This window comes from Salvia splendens, chromosome 17, assembly GCF_004379255.2.
Source record: "Salvia splendens isolate huo1 chromosome 17, SspV2, whole genome shotgun sequence".
Taxonomy (NCBI): Eukaryota; Viridiplantae; Streptophyta; class Magnoliopsida; order Lamiales; family Lamiaceae; genus Salvia; species Salvia splendens.
Genome location: NC_056048.1, coordinates 26500860 through 26521688, shown reverse-complemented (window position 1 = coordinate 26521688; position 20829 = coordinate 26500860). Strand labels below are relative to the sequence as shown.

The 20829-nt window shown below is 35.1% G+C and overlaps 2 protein-coding genes and 1 pseudogene across 4 annotated transcripts; all 3 read left to right on the top strand.

Moving 5' to 3' along the window:
- The first annotated feature begins 2831 nt into the window (after window positions 1–2831).
- LOC121775234 (probable E3 ubiquitin-protein ligase RHC2A) lies at window positions 2832–4500 on the top strand. The gene has a single exon (XM_042172275.1). The coding sequence runs from the start codon at window positions 2963–2965 to the stop codon at window positions 4103–4105; it is 1143 nt and encodes a 380-aa protein (XP_042028209.1). The 5' UTR covers window positions 2832–2962; the 3' UTR covers window positions 4106–4500.
- LOC121774546 lies at window positions 4377–14376 on the top strand (annotated as a pseudogene).
- A 345-nt stretch (window positions 14377–14721) lies between these two features.
- On the top strand, window positions 14722–16733 carry LOC121774598 (protein-S-isoprenylcysteine O-methyltransferase A-like). Of its 3 annotated transcripts, XM_042171448.1 has the most exons (3): window positions 14722–14873; window positions 15744–15827; window positions 15943–16733. In XM_042171448.1, exons 1-3 carry the CDS (start codon window positions 14855–14857, stop codon window positions 16527–16529), a joined length of 690 nt encoding a protein of 229 aa, XP_042027382.1. In that variant the 5' UTR covers window positions 14722–14854; the 3' UTR covers window positions 16530–16733. The 3 variants fall into 3 exon arrangements, with proteins under 3 accessions (XP_042027382.1, XP_042027381.1, XP_042027380.1); XM_042171447.1 differs by lacking the exon at window positions 15744–15827 and having other exon boundaries at window positions 15828–16733; XM_042171446.1 differs by lacking the exon at window positions 15744–15827 and having other exon boundaries at window positions 14770–14873.
- Window positions 16734–20829: the final 4096 nt, after the last annotated feature.

Here is a 20829-nt window from a genome sequence, read left to right as displayed (position 1 = left end):
CGCGATTTTTTTTTTAATTCGAATTTTTGAAATTCGAATTTTTTAAAAAAAAATCAAATATAAAAAAATATTATTTATTTATAAAAATTGTTTTCTATATATAAAAATCAATTTTTATAAATAAATTTATACTAGAAATTCGTAATAGCCCATATATATTTAATGGGCTTGCGAATTTATGAAACTCATTCTTGGTTGTCTCTCTTTTATAGAGACATCCTTGAATGTTTTATGTTCCACTTTCGATGTGGGACAAACTCATTCTTGGTTGCCTCTATTTTATAGAGACATCCTTGAATGTTTTATGTTCCACTTTCAATGTGGGACAAACTCATTCAAGGATGTTTCTCTTTTATAGAGAGATATCCATGAATGTTTTATGTTCCACTTTCGATGTGGGACAAACTCATTCAAGGATGTTTCTCTTTTATAGAGAGATATCCTTGAATGTTTTATGTTCCACTTTCGATGTGGGACAATCTCATTCAAGGATGTTTCTCTTTTATAGAGAGATATCCTTGAATGTTTCATGTTCCACTTTCGATGTGGGACAATCTCATTCAAGGATGTTTCTCTTTTATAGAGAGAAATCCTTGAATGTTTTATGTTCCACTTTCGATGTGGGACAATCTCATTCAAGGATGTTTCTCTTTTATAGAGAGATATCCTTGAATGTTTTATGTTCCACTTTCAATGTGGGACAATCTCATTCAAGGATGTTTCTCTTTTATAGAGAGATATCCTTGAATGTTTTATGTTCCACTTTCGATGTGGGACAAACTCATTCTTAGTTGCCTCTATTTTATAGAGAGATATCCTTAAATGTTTTATGTTCCACTTTCGATGTGGGACAATCTCATTCAAGGATGTTTCTCTTTTATAGAGAGAAATCCTTGAATGTTTTATGTTCCACTTTCGATGTGGGACAATCTCATTCAAGGATGTTTCTCTTTTATAGAGAGATATCCTTGAATGTTTTATGTTCCACTTTCGATGTGGGACAAACTCATTCAAGGATGTTTCTCTTTTATAGAGAGAAATCCTTGAATGTTTTATGTTCAACTTTCGATGTGGGACAATCTCATTCAAGGATGTTTCTCTTTTATAGAGAGATATCCTTGAATGTTTTATGTTCCACTTTCGATGTGGGACAAACTCATTCAAGGATTTTCTATAAAATTGTATTTTAAATTATGTCATTTTTATTTTTTTAAGATTTTAATTATGTCTTTTTTTTATTTTTTAACTTTAAGTTGTAATGTTATTTTAAATTTTCATTTGTAAATTTAATTAATGTAATTTTTTTTAATTATGTACTTTTTAAATTTTATTAATATTAGTGAATTTTCCCGTATATGTCTCGTAAATTAAATTTCGTATATTGCGTTATTGTTAATTATTGCATTTTGTATATATTTGTTAATAGTGATGTGGATAGTATGTGGCTAGGCTATGGCTGGGCTATTGCTGGGCTATTTGCTTGTTTTGATGATGTGGCAGAAGGATTTTTAGTGCAGATGATGTGGCAGTGGCTAGGCTATGGCTGGGCTATTTCTATTGTGGATGGCCTAATAATTTCAAGTTTTCGTAATTAAAAAAGTTTGAGTTTCTGAAAAATAATTACCTAACCTGTATTTTCTGAGGCACAGAGAATGTTTTTATAGAAAATCTGATATATATTCATGAAAAAGATATTGTACGGTATTAAGGGTATATAATTTTGTTAATTTTATTTTAAATAAACACCAAACCATTGTTTTAAATTTTTTTATGAAAAATAAGTAGGCCCGATTAGCCTGATTTCTAATTGGGTTGCAATTTTTCAGGCCTAATCCTCCAATTTTAGCAGGTTAATCGGGTCTTCCATGAGGTTCGTATTGAATTGACACCTCTATGTGTGACTTACAATTATAAATTTTAAAACTGACTAGAAATTATAAAAATGCTTAAGAACTTAAATATAATCGGAAAATTTTCGGTTTTCCTAATCCGTTCATGTTAAAGAACGTAGTATCAACTCTACTTCTAGAACAATAACACTAGATATAAACTTAAATTTGTATAATTGCAACCGTGCCGACAATGAAGTATGAACCATCAAAATTAAATTATGTAATTTCAATATATAAATGTAGCTAAATTGAATTTAAATGAAAAGGAAAACTCAAAGTACTAATTTAAGAACAAATTATCAAAAGCCCGTTAAATGTGATCAAATTTTAGTTTATCTTAGTATAATGTTTGAAATACTGTTTTAAAAAAAACATCGATCTCATATTATTCACACTAGTTATATTTTAAGTAAGAATTTTAATATTTAATTAATATACTAGAGTTAAATTATATAGATTTTTAAGTGATCTTTTATTACATTTAAATATTAATTTAATTACATTATAATGGAGTATTAGTAATGAATTGCAATTTAAAAAAAAAAAGTAACATTGGACCGATGAAATACTATTGTTTCTATGAATAAAATACTACTACTATCATTCAACACATCAACTTTATTTTGGCGGTTGTCATATCGGTACAATTTAATTAAAACCATTTACATTAGATGATTGTACATAAATCCAAATTTATAGTAGTTTTCAATTAATTTTAAAGCTGCAAATCAAAATTTGATTTTTCCGCAATTTACCCTAGTTTAAATGGCACAGTTAATTCCCACTAACGTCTCATTCAACGCCGTCAGGTCAACAGTTTAATTCCCAGCGTTGAATTCACGCTGCATCTCAATCAACTCCACACGCTTTTCCAATTTTACCCTTCGCCCTCGGAGTTATTCCCACTCATAACCCTCACCAATATAATGCCTAATTTTCTTGATCCCCAATTCACACACACACGCACTCATCGATTTTCCCCAATTATTCAAAATCTGCTCTGATCCAAAATCGGATTCATACATTTCTTGTTTTCTCTGTAATTCAAGAAGAAGATCGAATTAATTTCCATGTCTTCCACATACTGGTGTCACAGATGCAACCGCTTCCTTAGGGCTTGGAATCCGGAATCCATCGATTGCCCCGATTGCAGCTCCGGATTCGTCGAAGAGGTCGAAGCTCCGCCCCCGCCGTCTTCAATTTCCGACTCCAGGCAACGCCGCTTCCCCGCCGCGGCTATGTACATGATGCAGGCGCCTGAGCCATGCCCTATTCCAGGGCCGGCGTCCGTATCGAGCCCTAGGCTGCGAAGGAGCCGCAGAAATGGAGGCGATCGATCGCCGTTTAATCCTGTCATCCTTCTCCGTGGTGGCGCCAGCGATGGCGGAGCTGGAGCTGGAGGCGGTGGGGGAGGGTTTGAGCTGTATTACGACGACAGAGCGGGGTCGGGGTTGCGGCCGCTACCGGCGACTATGTCGGAGTTTTTGCTCGGTTCGGGTTTCGACAGGCTCCTGGATCAGCTATCGCAAATTGAGGCGAACGGGACGGGGAGAATCGACAGCAATCCTCCCGCATCGAAGGCCGCCATCGAGTCTATGCCAACCGTGTCTATAATCGATCGCCACATTGCGATTGAATCGCACTGCGCGGTCTGCAAGGAGGCGTTTGAGCTGGGGAGCAATGCCCGCGAGATGCCCTGCAGTCATCTGTACCATCAGGACTGCATTCTACCGTGGCTGTCGTTGAGGAATTCGTGCCCCGTGTGTAGGCACGAGCTGACAGCTGAGGATAATGAGAACGGGAATGGTGGTGCGGACGCGAATAGAGGAGGAGGGAACGAGGTGGGAGGTGAGGATGAGACGGTGGGGATGACGATATGGAGATTGCCCGGGGGTGGTTTTGCAGTGGGGCGGTTTTCCGGAGGGGGGAGAGGCGAGCTTCCTGTTGTTTACACGGAGATGGATGGCGGGTTCAATAACAATGGGATGCCGAGGAGGGTTTCTTGGAGTTCTAGAGGTAGCGTTTCGAGGAACAGGGGAGGATTGAGGAGGCTGTTAACTGGCTTCATGTCTTGTTTTGGGAGAAGTGGATCTTCCACTTCTACACCTAGGATTAGTCGGTGGAGTGGGTCGTTGTCATCTGTTTTTAGCTCTCCACATATACGACGAGCAAGAGCTGCAGATGAGGCGTTTCAACGAGTAGGGGAGCATTGAGGAGGTTGTTAACAGGCTTCATGTTTTGGGAGAAGTGGATTTTCCACGTCTACACGTAGGATTAGTCGGAGGAGTGGTTCGTTGTCATCGGGTTTTAACTCCACAGGTAGATGAGGTAGAGCTTTGAGTTTGAAGTGAATGAGAAGAGTTAGGGAAGATTGGTGATTCTTGATGTAGAAGCAGTTGTTTGAGGTTGTGCTCAAGGATGGCTTCTCTGAATTGATTGAATAATCCTGTGAAATTACTGTAACGGAAGAATGTATATGAGACTATGAGAGCTCTCAAATGTGATTTTGAAAATGAGTTCTTGAGAGGAACAAGTGTCGAGCTGTGTCATGTCACTTTTGCCTTTTACATTTCAAGAATTGTGGTGAATAAATGTTGCAACTTGTGTATGCGAAGATGTGCATTAATTTCTTATTTGAAAAAAAAAGTGGAGCTTGATTTGTATATAATCATACAACATCTTATGTTATGACATCGGAGGTAATGTCACACTTTTGATGTTGCTCTATCTTTTTTATTTGGTTTATATTGATGCTAATTTGATCCATTTTCTATTTTCCCTTATTTTCTGCTTTTCGTTGCCTTTTTTCTAATTTTAGCACATTATTGACATATATGAATATGTTAGCAGCAATTAAATAAGCAGGAAAAGAGTAAAGGCTCATTTTGATACTTAACATATTACGATTTTTTATTTTGGTCCAAAACATTATCTTTTGAATTATTCGGTCCCTCACAAATAAAAACGGGTCACATTTGGTTCATTCTGGACGGTTCCGTAAAAAATTTGACGGAAATTCCCCCCTCCAGCATCTCCGCCGCCAAGCTCCGCCGTACCATCACCTTCGGTCCTCCTCCTCCCTCACCAAACCAATCCAGCTCCCTGCCACCGCACCATGCTCCTACCTCCTTCTTCAGCACGATTTCTCCTTCACCTACGACCAGTCGCCGGTCCTCGCTGCCTACACCCCGCCGCCGCACTGCCCCTCCCCAAGCTCCGCCAAAATCGTCCTCGAGTGGACGGCGACGTGCAAGGGTAGACAATTCGATCGCATCTTCGGCGGCGCCGAAGGCCTCCGCAGCTGCACCGTCGAGCCATCCGCCGCCGGCATTATCTGGACGGTGAAGAAGGACGTCACGAGGTACTCTTCTCTGCTCTCCACAAACCAAACCCTAGCTGTTTATTTGGGGAATCTCGTCGATTCCACCTACATCGGCGTCTACCACGTCAACATATTGCGAGAATTTAGTTTCCACCTTAGGGTTTCCGTCAAATTTTTGACGAAACGTTCTAAAATGGACCAAATGTGGCTCGTTTTTATTTGCGATGGACCGAATAATTCAAAAGATAATGTTTTTTACCAAAATAAAAAAATCGCAATATGTTAAGGACCAAAATGGGCCTTTAGTCGCAGGAAAATCGAAGACACGAGATACGACCCTTTTTTTTAACTTCACACAACATAAACAAGGGAAATATCTATTTTCTTTGTATTTATGTCTAATTGAAAATGGGAACATGGAAAGTATACACGCCCTTTAATTGTTAATCAAAACTAGTCTATAACTATTTATGATAAATTTATATTTTTAATAAGTTAGATCCCAATTTCCACTAGCAATCTTTTAATAAATTAATTTTTCCTTTCGCATTTGACACTCATACATAAAATAAAAATAAATATTTTTCAAATGTCCATATTGAATAAGGATAAAACTTTGATTCAATTGAAGATCATTCTTTGAATTAATGACATTCCTGTATAATTTAATGAATGAATAAAAAGTGTTCTACAAAATAAAATTAATTATTTAAAAAATTATAAGTTTTTCAAAAAATATACTAATAGCTATATAAATAAGATGAGAAACAGGAAAGAGAATTAGGACAAACCTTATAAATATTCGTATCCCTTGATACTTTAATCTCAAAATTCGTGGTTTTGAATAGGGAGAAAAATAACACTCCATCATTCTTGGAAACAATGACGGACCAGGATATGAATTTCGTGGGGTCGAATATAATGAATAGTAGTATGTCCTTTTTGGATAAAGCTCGACTTCTGCTCCGACCCACAAGATCGCCATCAAAAATCACAAATCGGTATTCAAAATTTCCCGATCAACAAACACAACCTCAAAATCCAACTACCCAGTGCCAAGTCTGGTGACCGATGATAAAAGACGAACAGAAGATGGGGAAAAATCAAACGATTTTCAGTCCAAGGTAAACATCAAATTTAAAGTTCATCGATTACAGTTACTAAATTGTCTAATGTTTCTTATTTCAACTGCTTCAGTAGAAACAACATTCATTATAATTATTACGATTTGCATGTCTAAATTTTCGATTAGAATTGTGCAAATATGCATGCATATAACTCGAAAATGTAAACTGGTTTGCAGATTCAATTCCAGAATTGACCGAAAGCGAAGGACCAAATATGACAATGTGATAGATAAGTGGTTTAAAACTAAATACTCCATTTCTTATGGTTTTTAATGGAGTTGAGATATTTGTGGATAGAGTTGTAACATTGTTCTATTTCACATGTAAATAAAAGAGAGCACCACATCACCAAAGGAAACATGAAGATTATATTCACATTATAAATCAACTGGATATTATAAGATATACACGGGCACGACAAACCCAATTCATTATTTGGGATTTCATAAAGATTAAAACTCTTTATAGAACACAATGACATATAGGTAAATTTAAGCCTTTTTTGTTTAGAACTTATAAATTTATTGTTTAGAACTTCAAGCCTTTTTTGTAATTTGTAATTAGCTTTGTTATAGACTACTAGTGTCGTTGTATTTAAATTTTTTGTTTAATACTTCAAGATGTTTGTGATTTGTAATTGTTTTAACTTGTAATCTCAATAAAATTGTAATTTTCATCGTGATTTTTTTAATTTTATTTACGCACATTTCATAGATAAATAAATAAGAAAATGTAAAAAAAAATACGAACCGCCGAACCGGTGGTTTCGACCAAAAACCGGCAGTTTTGAACAGCCCCATGAACCGGCGGTTTTTTGAACTGGAACCGGAACCGCCGAAACCCTTGGCGGGCCGGTTCCGGTTCATGAAAATGTTTCGGAACCGGCTGTTTTTGAACCATGTGCATGTCCGTGTTTCTCTTTCATATTGTGCAGCCCAAGCTTGGCTATTTTGGTGAAGGAATATTGTTTTGTTTTCTTTCCTTTACTGCATGTTTGCAACACTCCAAAATAATGCAGCTATTGATTTATTTATACTTTCTCGTTTCCAAATCTCTCGGCATTTTAAAACTTTGTTCACTCACCCTTCTTCAAGATTTCGAGAGTCGTCTCCGTTGCCACTCACCACTGCGTACGTCTGTCGTTACCTCAGGTTAGTCATTTATTTCATGAGTCAAGTTATTCTATGTTTTTTGGAAATTGGGACTTAGTAAAATAATTGTATTAATTTTTTGGATAATACCCTTTCGACCAATTGGATCACTTTCTCCTATTCGGTCAAAGACACCGGTCACAACATCTGTTTTTAAACAGTGTAAGTGGTTCTGAACTAATCCAGTTTAGCCTAGGTAGACTAGAGGAGCGTAGAAGGGCTGCTTACTTTGCCAACACTGATGGCTGTCACATGGAAGAATGGATGACCTTAACTTCCATTACTGCCTACACTCGTGTGTAGGCATGCACACGGTTCAAATACCGCCGGTTCCGGTTCGGAACCGGCGGTTCACGGTTCAACATTTTCATGAACCAGAATCGGCCCGCCAAGGGTTCCGGTTCAAAAAACCACCGGTTTTTTACCGAAACCACCGGTTCCGGGCCAGTTCGGTGGTTCGTAATTTTTTTTTTGTATTTTCTTATTTATTTATCTATGAAATGTGCGTAAATAAAATTCAAAAAATCACGATGAAAATTGTAATTTTATTGAGATTACAAGTTACAACAATTATAAATCACAAAAAACTTGAAGTCTTAAATAAAATATTTAAATAAAACGACACTACTAGTCTACAATGAAGCTAATTACAAATTACAAAAAAGACTTGAAGTTCTGAACAATAAATTTATAAGTATATATACTCTTAGTCGGTGAAGGAGATGTTTCTACATAACTAAATTGATGACACCTTTAGCAATTCAACCTTAAATGTTGAGTTTGGTCTAACAATCAATAATTATAGTAGAATTGTCAAAAGTTTCCCGGATTTAGCCTTATAGAGAAATCTACTTAACCGACTAGCGTATATACAAATACAATTATTTAATTGTATTTGCATATTTTAAAGTAGAAACAAATGAAAAAAAAAGAAATAAAGGAAAAAAAGACTTGAGCTCAACTTAAATTTTGAGGTGCATACGTATCCTCAATGCTCATTTGCATTAGGGAATCAAAGCCCACGTAGTTTTCTTATCTTACTTACCTATTTGGCTTGCTTGGCCGGCGGTTGACGGTTGGCCTACGATTCATCCCCGGTGAATTCTTCTTATGATTCCTCCTGACGATCATCCCAATCATTTTCTTGTTCTCTGACGTCAGCTTTGGCTCAATCATCAAGTAACATCACGCCTTCCATATTTTTCGTGGAGAGCTTACTTCTTGATTCATCCAACATACGTGATCCAACACTGAAAGCGGACTCGACGATGACAGTGGAAGCCGGAACCGAAAAAATCTCCTTGGCCATTGATGCAAGTATGAGAAAATCTTTCTCGTGTGCTCCCCACCAATCGAGGACGTCGATTTGGGCGGGAGGAGTACGACCTTCATCACCAAAGGAAAAGAGTGAATCGAAATATAAATCTAACCCACTTACCATTATTATTGGTGATTAATTATTTCATATTTATTACATACATTTTTGTTTATAATTTTAATATAATGATATTATTTCTAATTTGATTTAATTAATTTATAATTTAAATCAATATTTTAAAATTATTTTAGTCTGTGCATAGCATATGTATAATATTAGTTAATTATTAATAGTATCCACTAAATATTACTCCCTCCGTTCCATAGTAGTGGAGTCATTTTGCCATTTTGGTACGTTCCATAGTAGTGGAGTCATTTCCCTTTTTAGTAAAAGTTAACACATTTCTTCTCACTTACTTTACTCTCTCTTACTTTATTCTCTCTTCATCTCCCTACTTTCTTAATCTCCGTGCCGAAAAGAAATGCCCCCACTACAATGGAACGGAGGGAGTACTATATAAAAAGTATAGGTAAAAAAAGAGTTTAGGAGTCCTATTTGAATTCGGCGCGAATTCTAAGAAATGTAAAGGAATATTGGTGAAAAAAGATAGCGGAGTGTGGAATCTACTTTTATACGTATATTAATTAGTTTTATAATAAAATGTGAGTTGAAAAATGTTAGTGGAATGTGAGTCTATTACCATTTATGGAATATTCCAATTGAGACTCTTAAAGTGGGACATCTAAAAATGATAAACCGGTACTCTTAAAGTGGGACGGAGGGAGGACATAACTATAATTTATTTTTTTCTTCTTTATTTTTAATTTTCTCACAACTCAAATAAGTAACATAGTTATTATTGTTAGGCTTTTCATAACTAAAGTTTAATGTTACTCCTATACTTTATTTTTATATTTACATAAGTTAATCAAGTTTAATATATTTGATTAATTGTCATTTGGGTTTATACTGAATTATAAATGAAAGTAATTATATTTCTATTATTTTTTAGTCAATCTCTTTCATAGTTACTAAATTTAGTGTACAATATTTATACATTAGTATATAATCAATCCTAAAGTAATGGTTAGTTAAAACGGTCAAATTTTGAAATTGGTATATATTTTTCAATTGATTAAAATAATTTAGTTTTGGTTAGCAAAAAAGAGTAAAATTTGTAAATATAATTTTGAAACTATCAGTATATAATAGGAGTATTAGGATCGATTATATATAATAACACCAAACGGGTAAATTCTAAACCTTATAAACTTATAATAATAGAAGTTTCATTTGGATTAGTGTGTGCATTGTAAAATAAAACTACGAATTGATACTAACATATGCATGTGGCATCGTTTATTTAATACTCCCAAGTCTAAAACAAAAACAAGAAATGATAAAGAAGAAAAAGAATTGTGAAAGATTAAAAAATTGGTTTTTTGAAGAAAACACCGCGTGCTGTGTTACTCTACCGTAGAGGATCCGCTCCCCAAAAGTCCAATGATACATGGTGTTATTTTAAAGTTTTGTTTATATTGTACTAAGAGATTCCATCTCAAGTAAATTGCACTAAGATAATAATGTGATAACTAGTCATCAATCATCCCCTCCAACTAAAACAATTTTCACACTTAATCCTAAATAGATAATTACAGTGGCGGACGCAGGATTTTTAAACTGGGGGGTCCAAATTACATTAACGATAATTGCATATTTTTAGTGTCGACGATTCTAGAAACAACCCGAGACATTACGAAGCTGCGAGAGAGATAAATAGTTTGAGATGCATTTTTCTCCACTTATGTGTTGTTTCGTATTTATCCATTACATTTTCTCTTTTCCAATATATTTTATATTTTGTTTAATTTCTACTCCCTCCGTCCCACAATATGAGTCACTTTTATTGAAGGCACGAGTTTTAAGAAATGTAAAGAATAGTGGGTTGGAAAAGTTAGTGAAATATGAGACCCACTTTTTTATATTGATTTTATAATAAAATATGAGTGAAGTTGGTGGAATATGAGATAGACCAAAATGACAAAGTGTGACTCTTATTGTGGAACGGATGGAGTATTATGCTTTTACTTCTTTTATTCTAGCATATATTTTTTGCTTTGTTTTGTTATATGTGTGAAAAAATTGCTCACAATTAAAAAATAAGAAAGAAATTCACTAAAGGACCAAAATTAGATATGATGCAAAAAATAGAAAGATATCCGCTAAAGAACCAGAATGAGACATGATGAAACGATTGGGGAGTCGCACACACGACCCAGTTGGTTACATGACCAAAATGCAACCAACTGATCTAACTAGTAACTTGTTAAGTAATGTCTAATTATACATAATACATAATATTATAATGATAATTAGGCAAGACAATGAACAGTATTTCATAAATCAAATTTATTATGATATAATTAAACTGTTGTTATGTACTTCTATAAATGTAATATTTTGTAGAATAAAATTATTGCTCATATATGTAATGATATTGATAATTTTTTTTGATTCTACATATCAATACCGCTGTCTATAAAATATTTTTCAATTTTACAATATATATTTTTCTATTTTATTTTCACTCTTACTTTACTCTTTTTATCTTTCTCATATACTTTATTATAGTATTTGGTAATCATTTTTTAAAAATTTGTATGTGAAAAAAAATAATTGTACCACATCTTATCATTTAAAAAGTGACTGGAGCATTATTAGTGCAGACTAAGAGCATGCGCAGCGGTGGCGTCCGTCGCCACCGCCGTCCGCGCCGCTGGCACGGCGCTGCTCGATGTATCGAGCACGTCCGTGCCAGCGGACGCACACGTGGCGGCACGGGATTGGGCAACGGCGTAGCCGTTGCATTCAAACTTTTTTTTTAAAATCGGTATTTAATTATAAATAATGCTAAAAAATAAAAAAAAATATTTTCCAAATCCCAAAAATATGGCCGTTTTTTTCCCGTTTTTTCTGAATTTTTTTGATTTTTTTTTTTTTTCCTAAAATCATCTATAAATACACACATTCATCACTCATTTATCACATCAATTCATCTCTCATTCATCTCTCATTCATAATTCTTATACAAACTATCAACACATTCAACCTTCACTCAAAACATCAAATGGATTTCACTCATCTCATGGCGGAAGCGGAGCGCGAATAACAAGAATACTACGAACAACATCGTGCCGCTTACGAAGCATATGTCGCGGCGAATACCCCCGCTCATCCTCCTCAACGCACTAGATCAAATCGCCGCTACATCCATCGTGACCGGGAGGGAGCCCACGAAAGGCTCGTTGCCGACTGCTTTGCCGACCTTCCGCGGTTTTAATTTTTAATTATGTAATTTTTAATTTTTAGGATTTTAATTATGTAATTTTTCATTTTTAGGATTTTAATTATGTAATATTTAATTTTATTTGTCATTTGTAATATTTATTGTGGTTTTTAAATGAATTTTAATATTATGGAAATGTTATTGTTTAATTGAATTTTAAATTAATTGTGCTCGTCCTTGCGGAAGAGCACAGTTGTGGGCGTTGTGCTCTTGCAAGAGAGCAGGCATAAATAGTACCGCCCGGGCCCACAACCGTGCCGCTGGCAAGAGCACGGTTGTGGATGCTCTAAGTCTCACTGAATAGAGAGAAATTTTTTATCTGAAATGGACAGCTTTCAATTTTAAAGGACAAACTGAAATGGAAATAGTTACTTTATTTTTGCAGATTGCAACAAATACATCTATAATTTATACTTTAAAGGTATTTTTTAAATCATTTTATTGGTATTTTGTAGATCAAATTTATTATAATATACTCCAGTACTTAAATTGTTGTTACGCGTATACATAATTTTAATCATTTGTATGATAAATTTTTTTACTCATGTAACAATATTAATGATATTTTTTTATTCTATATATAACTACCATTGCCTATAAAATATTTTTTCCGAAACGATCTATTGTTTTACTGTTACGATATCCACTTGAGTTACAATTAATTTATGCGTGTTTAATTATTTTAATTTATTAAATCTTATTTTTTTCTACAGAAATTCTTGTTGTGCACATTTATTATATACTCCATCAAACTAATGTAATTATAAAATAATATTAAATTAGATTTTGAAAAATCACGGAAATTGATGCTGCCATACTGATTATAAATAATATTATGTCCTCATTCAAGTTCAGTGTGTTTTAAGTATTGAGGGTTTGAGTTTAAGGTTTAGAATTTAGGGTTTATTACTTTGCTTTGCAGATGTAAAAAGGCTGATTGGCCGCAAATTCAATGACCGAATGACAGTGGCGGATCCAGGAATTTTCGATTGGAGGTGCAACAAACGATTATGATTTTTTAATTATTAAAAACGTGAAGATGTGCATCAGAAGAAAATCGAAAAGATAAAAACAAAGAGAATTAAAATCCTTTTGAATATTTAAAAAATATACATAATGATAAAGATATGAGAAAATGGCTTAATTATTTTTTAGATATAGGAAATGATTGGTTTTAAATGCAATAGAAAAAATTATAAAGAAAAAAATATATGTATAAAATACATAAGTTCGAAAAACAGAAAAATACAGATAGAAAAATAAAGATAGGTGACCTAAATAAGTTTCTATATTCGAATGCATTTTTGAATATTTAAAAAAGAGAGAAAAGTATAAATATGAGAAATGTAATAGTACTACTATTTGCTTAAATTAAAGTGGAAAGAAGTGAAAAACATAAAAGATGAGAAGGCGCCAACTAATAAGCTTGGAACCCTGGTCTTCTGGATGAAATTTAGAGACACAACCACTGGACCAAGAATGATATTGTGACTTTGTGCATATATACATACAATATAACGATAATATTTGGGGGTACAGCTGTACCCCTTTGTTCCAATGTGGCTCCGCCAATGCCGAATGGTTGAGAGTGACATGAAACTGTGGCCATTTAAGGTCATTCCTCACCCCACTGGCGATAGCAAGCCTATGATAGCAGTGACCTACAAAGGAGAGGAGAAACAGTATTCAGCTGAGGAGATCTCTTCAATGGTGCTATCCAAGATGAAGGATATCGCCGAGGCTTATCTTGGATCATCTGTCAAGAATGCTGTCGTCACCGTTCCAGCTTATTTCAACGACTCTCAGCGTCAGGCCACCAAGGGTGCCGGAACCATTGCCGGCCTTGAGGATCATCGATTAGCCTACTGCTGCAGCCGTCGCATGCGGTCTTGATAGAGGGGGTAGTGTGGCTAAGAATGTGCTTATTTCCGACCTTGGTGGTGGCACGTTCGACGTGTCTGTGGCTAGGATTGAGGCGGGTATCATTGGAGTGAAGGCTATTGCTGGAAATACTCATCTTGGGGGCAGGACTTTGACAGTAGGATGGTGAATCACTTTGTAAAAGAGTTTGAAAGGAAGCATGGTAAGGATATTACAGTTCCAGAGAAACAGTATTGAGAAGATGCGGAGAAGTAAAGTGTGAGGACAATGAGTATAGGATGAAGGCTGATGCTTTCAAATGGGGGATGGAGAAGGAGTCTGATTGGTATTACAGTTCCAGACAAACAGTATTGAAGAAGTGGATTAGGAGCAAGTATGCAGGGCCTTTATTTGAGTTTGGTTCTCTTTTTTATTCTACACCAGCTAAAAAATCCACTATTGATGAAGTGGATTAATTAAGAGCATATCAATTCAACAAATTTGTATTTCCCATTTAATCAAATATTTACCAAAATAATTATACACTGTTTCCATAGCTAAGAATATTAGTTTATCCAATCTTTCTTCATTCATAAAAAAATATTCTGGTTTTTATATTTCAATTCATCCATCATAATTTATTTTATTTTAAGAATTTATCGGTCAAAATTCCCAAAATAGGGGCAGTCTGGGTGGGCCCGCGTATACCGTCTTTCTATATGACTAAAATTCAGCCTTCATCTGTGAGCTTAGTTGCTTTCATTAGAGATAAATCGGCCAGTCAAAGTTCCGCTGCGGCAGCAACCGTCTTCGCCTCCCTCCCGCGGCCGCCGCGCCCATGGCTTCCCCGAAATCAGGTGATTTTAAGCTTAAAGCAAATGGCAGGATTTGAGATATGTGGTCGATATGCAAATCCTATATGTATCGGTGTTTGTGCCATCTCTGTGAATCTAATTGGGGTTTCGATTACTTTTGAATTCGAGAATTATATGCTAGACGCAGTTAACGTTTTCGAGTGGACTAATTTGTAAACAATTATGACTAAACTCGACGGGTTTACGCTATGAAATTAATTTTTCACATTTTTCTTATGAAACAGTGTTAGACATATTATTGTGTTAAGCAGGAAAGCTAACCTTGATAGACAATCTATGCATATGTTTTGGCTACTAGGCAGAAAGAGTTAGGAGCCTTTTTCAGCTCTCAATACAACATAAGTGTTGCAAAATATAGTCAAAATGTAAATACTGAAATGAAAAAACAAAGAAGAGCTTGAGGAATACTATATTGTATTGGCTTAGTTGATTCATAAACATTACACAAAGCCTTGTTATATAGGAGAACATAGCTTGTATTCTTCCTATTCGAAGAAGGCATCTTGCCTAGATTGATTGTGCATAAACTCTAGCATTTAATAAGGGGAAGTTGATCTATTCATAATCTTTGTTTTGTATTCATTATGATTCTATGCACATTGAGCTTTGTCATCTTCGTTGATTGGTGCCTCCGTAAAAAATTGCCCCCTAGATCTCAATTAAGAATAAGGTGGGATCTGCTGATTGGAGCTGCAGTCTTTCGGGTGGTTATCTAAAGAAAAGGAGTTCATCCCGAAACACTTTTACTTTAATGGAGCTCTTTGCTGAAGAAGTTATTTTCTATGTGCAATACAGACTAATGCTTTCAATCACTTGACAATCAGTGTGACTTTATGCTTGTGCTATGTTCAGGGATGTCATTTATAGTGCCTTTATTGAATAACGTGGAGCCCCGCGTTTCATCACTAATATATTGCTTCTCTACAATCACTTCAGGTCTGGAATAATCCAACACAACTTATTAAAGTTTCCTTGTTTGAGACCATTCAGTGCCCGAAACTTGTTTTTATCCTAAGGAAAGACTTTTTTTTGGTGTTCTGAAAAATGACAGAGATCTTCAGCTTCACGGCATTCAGGCAGTTATCGCAACTGTTCTCTGCGATATTCCTTTTCCATGGTTCTGAATATCTCCTAGCACTCTTCTTTCACGGGAAAAACAGTGTAACTCTAGAGTCTCTTTTAATCAGCAAAAACTATGTTGTGGCCATGGTTGGCTCCCTGGTGGAGTACTTAGTTGAAGTTTATTTCTTCCCCGGGATGAAAGAACACCGGTTTATAAGCAACACAGGTCTTGCCTTGGTAGTTGTTGGTGAACTAATGCGCAAGTTGGCTATTATAACTGCTGGAAGGTCCTTCACTCATTTTATACGGAGATCTCGTGAGCAAGATCATGTATTGATCACTCATGGAGTCTATAAGTACATCCGACATCCAAGTTATTGTGGCTTCCTTATATGGTCTGTTGGTACTCAAATAATGCTGTGTAATCCAGTATGTACACTTGGATTCGCAGCAGTCGTGTGGCGTTTTTTCCAGCAGAGGATACAATACGAGGAGTATTTCTTGAGACAGATTTTTGGTTCTCGTTACGTGGAATATGCTAGACAGACGACTTCTGGGATCCTATTTGTAAAGTGATGAATGAACTTATCCTCTAGTTGATCGCTTGCCTGTAGTTGCGCTGCTTTCTTCATTACACACACTCACTGGTTCTTCTATGTCACTGCATTTCTTCATCTAAAAATCCTCTAAATTTTGGATCAGAACTTCTATTCTATCCTTTTGGTTTTGGAATATACGAATGAATCGTAGATCTAAATTCTAAATTACGTTTTTTTTTATTGTTGTTGCATTTTGTTAGCTAATATTCTCGAAACTGAGAAAATACTTCCAGATCTGAAATGCATATGCGAATAAACTTGTTTTCCATCATTCATTTTGTTAGATCTACAAAAATTCCAAACTATTTTGGTATATTAACCCTTGATCGGTCATAAATAAAAAGAAAACGCATAGCAAAATTATATATTAACCTTTCGGTTTTTTATCTACAAAATAATCGTAGATTTAAACCTGGAATTATACATATTTCTAAGTTTTTAATTACTCCACTTTAAGTTCGTCAGAAATCATTAATTTTTTCCAAATCCGATAGTTTATGCCTAGAAATTTCGATGATGTCTTGTGTAGTGAGTTAATAGAAGTAGATTTCAATATGTAAACCAGGTTGATTGGATTACTGGATTAAATTTGCAATATTTTGTTTTTGTGATTTTGAAAGTGATATTTTTAAATTTCCTGCAGAGACTTCAGTAATGAAAAACCACCTGTTGATGAAATGCTGGCAGTTCTAGGCTCCATATTGCATAAGATTGCAGTACCAGATATTGGAAAAATGTGGTGAGCATTGTTTGTGATCTGAGATAATTCTGACTTTGTCTTACTTAAATTTCATTATTATGCTGATCAACAATGCTAGTGATGTAAATATGTTTCAAGAAAAAGACATATTGTACATCTTGTTTTGCAATCATGAAGATGTTGCTAAATTGCTTAAAAGTATCGATCCTTTTAAACAATTCAGCCACCTCTTCATAGCTTACCACATATTTGTACAATTTGCCTTTCTCCTACAACACTTTTACATTATCAACATTTGCTTATCATTGTTTTCATGAAAGCAAAGTAAGACGTCAGGTTGAAGTTTGTATGCCTCTCACGTGATATTTAAAAAGCAATAAGATTACTATTGTTGTGGACATAGAAGGAAGAAAGTTGGAGTTGATTGTAGAAGGCTAAGGATGGGACCATCTAAGTAATTTCAACTTCTTAAATGATTGCTTTTATCTATCATATTCGTCGCTGACTGAAATAGAGTGTTCTTCACATGTCACTTGGTTCTTGAGCTTTATTTGTTAACCCGGTTGAATATATTTAGTGATAATTAGTTGCAAATGTTACTTGAATATTCTTGTGACTCAATGGGGTTGAGGCAGGTGTGATGCAAAGCTTCGATAGGTAAAGAGTCCTCTTTTTCTTTGTTTGTCCATGGAAGCTATGTATTTATCTTGTTATCTCCTAAAATGCCATCGCTCAAAATGATTAGTTTGGGTGTATTAAAGATATATCCATGATGGAATTTGTTTTTTCATCATACACATATCGCGTTATACGAACAATGACCAAAATATTCTTAGACGCTGACCAGTTCGGATGTAAGTTTTGTTTTATTGCACATAGCATATAACTTATCTCCTAAGGTTGCCGATTATCAGTTAGCAATAAGAACACTTTTTTAGATAAATAGACAAATTCAAAAGTTGTGTTAAGCAGTCTAACAATCTTATTTATACTTAAATAAGTATTGTGTTGGTTGATTCGTTTATTTAATTTGGACTTCTATTTGATTAATTTCAAGCTACATTGGGCTCTCTATGGTAGGTAGCCCACTCTATCCCCTATTTGGGCCCAAGAATAATAAAATAACAGGCCCACTAGTGTTTCAATATCATGTGCTTACCTATAGTATCTATTTATGTTTTATTTACTTATAAATAATTATAGTGCTAACAAAAAGTGCATCAGATGGTCGACGAAATCAGCTTTGAAGTTTGTTTTGATGTTGTCTACGCATGAGAAGACGACGAGGTCGGTGTCTTCCCATTCGGTTCTAGGGATGCCAAATTTCTGATGATGTATGATAAAACTCCCCTGCTTCCGACGGCATAATCTGATTTTGTAAATTATGATTACAATAAAATGAAAATAAATTAAAAACATTATATGAATTTAGGATTGAGTTATAGTTATTTTTAGAAAACTAATTTGAAATTTGTATGCACTCCTTATATCAAAATTAAAGCAAAAACTAAAATTTAGCATGTTACAAATTTTTAGGCCATCCACAATAGGCGCCCAGCGACCGCCCAGCCGAGCGCCGGCGCTGGGCGGTTCGCTGGGCGATCTATTGCAGCCGCCCAGCGGGCGATTGGAGAGAGAAACCGCGCAGCGCTGGGCGGTCGCGTGGCGCTGGGCGGTCCGTTCGGCGCTATTGCAGCGCCCGGATCGCCCAGCGCACCGCCTAGCGCGAAAAAATAAATTTTTTTTTTCGAAACACTATATATACGCGCTTTGTTCGTCATTTTCATTCGCACCACTTGTTTTAACGAGTATTCTCTCTATCTTAATTTTAATAGTATTATTAAACTTTTCCCGTATATGTCTCGTAAATTAAATTTCGCATATTGTGTGATTGTTAATTATTTCATTTTGTATATATTTGTTAATAGTGATGTGGATATTAGTGGCTAGGCTATGGATGAGCTATTGCTGGGCTATTTGCTTGTTTTGATGATGTGGCAGGAGGATTTTTAGTGCTGCTGATGTGACAGTGGCTGGGCTATAGCTGGGCTATTGCTGGGCTATTCCTATTGTGGATGGCCTTAAGCAACTCATTTCATTCAAAGAAACGTTTTAACTTTTAAATAATTGATTGCACTTCTAATTTTAAAAAATATGAACACGGAAGTATCTTTCATTTCAACATCATTATTCTTGTTACAAACGTTTTATAATATATTAATATTATAATATTATTTACTTTTTCAAAGATGAATCTTCTTTCCCAGTCCCCAGCAAGCCCGATAACCCAGGCCAAGCAACCCGATAACCACCTCTTCGGCTTCCTTCGTTCCATTAAAAATGAAATATTTTTCTTTTTGGATTGTCTCGTTAAAAAAATAAAACGTTTCCTAGATTGAAAACAAGTCTATCTTTCATCTCTCTTATTTTACTCTATTTTCATTAACTCACAAAACAACCCTAAATAAAAACTTGTGTTGATTCCCAAATGTTGCATATTTAATTGGATGTAGGGAGTACTACTTGGTGTTTTTCATTCGTTCACAATTAAAACAACTATTTTAATTCGACACTATTTTTAAGAAGTTGTTTGAATTTTTTAACAAAAGCAAAACAAAAAAATTGCTAGATATTAAATCCTGTTTATAATATTCCTTCCGTCCCGGTGTAAATGAGATATACTCCATCCGTTCATGAAAAATAGTCTTATTTTATTATTTTGGAATGTCCACAAAAATAATCTTATTTTTACAAATGAAAAGTGTGTTTCCCATACTTTGGCTTTGCCCACCTTTTCTCCTATCTCTCATATTTTACTCATTTTTCTCTTATTTTATCAATATTTTATTAAAACTTGTGGCGTTCCCAAATGAGACTATTTTTTGTTATTGGAGGGACTATCCTTTTTGGATTATCTCAATCTAAGTGATAAGTTTCTTTTTTGGCAATAATCCTAATTATCCTCTTATCTCTCATACTTCATTTTTACTCTTGCTTTATTCTATTTTTTTTAATTATCTCTCGTATTTTATTACTGGTATAATTTAATTCACCAAACATCACTGCCTAATTTCTTATGCAGAAATGGAAACGTCACAATTAGGCTAAGACGAAGAGAGTACTATTTCCTCCGTCCCACAAAGTTTGTCTAAATTTGTCTCGGCTCAGATTTTAAGAAATTGTTTGACTTTGTGTTAAATGGAAGTGTAGTGAAATAATGGTCTCATATTGAGGAGATTGATAAATGTCTATTTTTGGTAAGATTCCAAGTGGGACGGACGAAAATGGTAAAAATAGGAAAAACTTTGTGGGGCGCAGGAAGTATTAGTTTTAGAATAAATTGTGAGTGAAGTACGTGAGATCCGCGTACCAAGTTGTATTTATAACACACTTATGGGTTTTGAGTGCATTTTAGAGATGGGTAAGGAAACTCCCGGCGCTGAGAGTGTGCAAAGTGAACACACGATTCACCGCAGTCTGAAAAAAGAAGAGACGCCTCAAAGTGTTTGCATCCAAGCTCCGCGGCGCATGCTGTGCCAGAGCACGTGCGACATGGGAAGAATCACATTTATGAGCC

Excerpts from the sequence above, each read along its gene's own strand:
- LOC121775234 (XM_042172275.1), top strand. The coding sequence starts at position 2,963 with ATGTCTTCCACATACTGGTGTCACAGATGCAACCGCTTCCTTAGGGCT.
- LOC121774598 (XM_042171448.1), top strand. Across the intron at positions 15,828-15,942 it reads CTTCTCTACAATCACTTCAG|AGATCTTCAGCTTCACGGCA; the intron begins GTCTGGAATAAT and ends GAAAAATGACAG.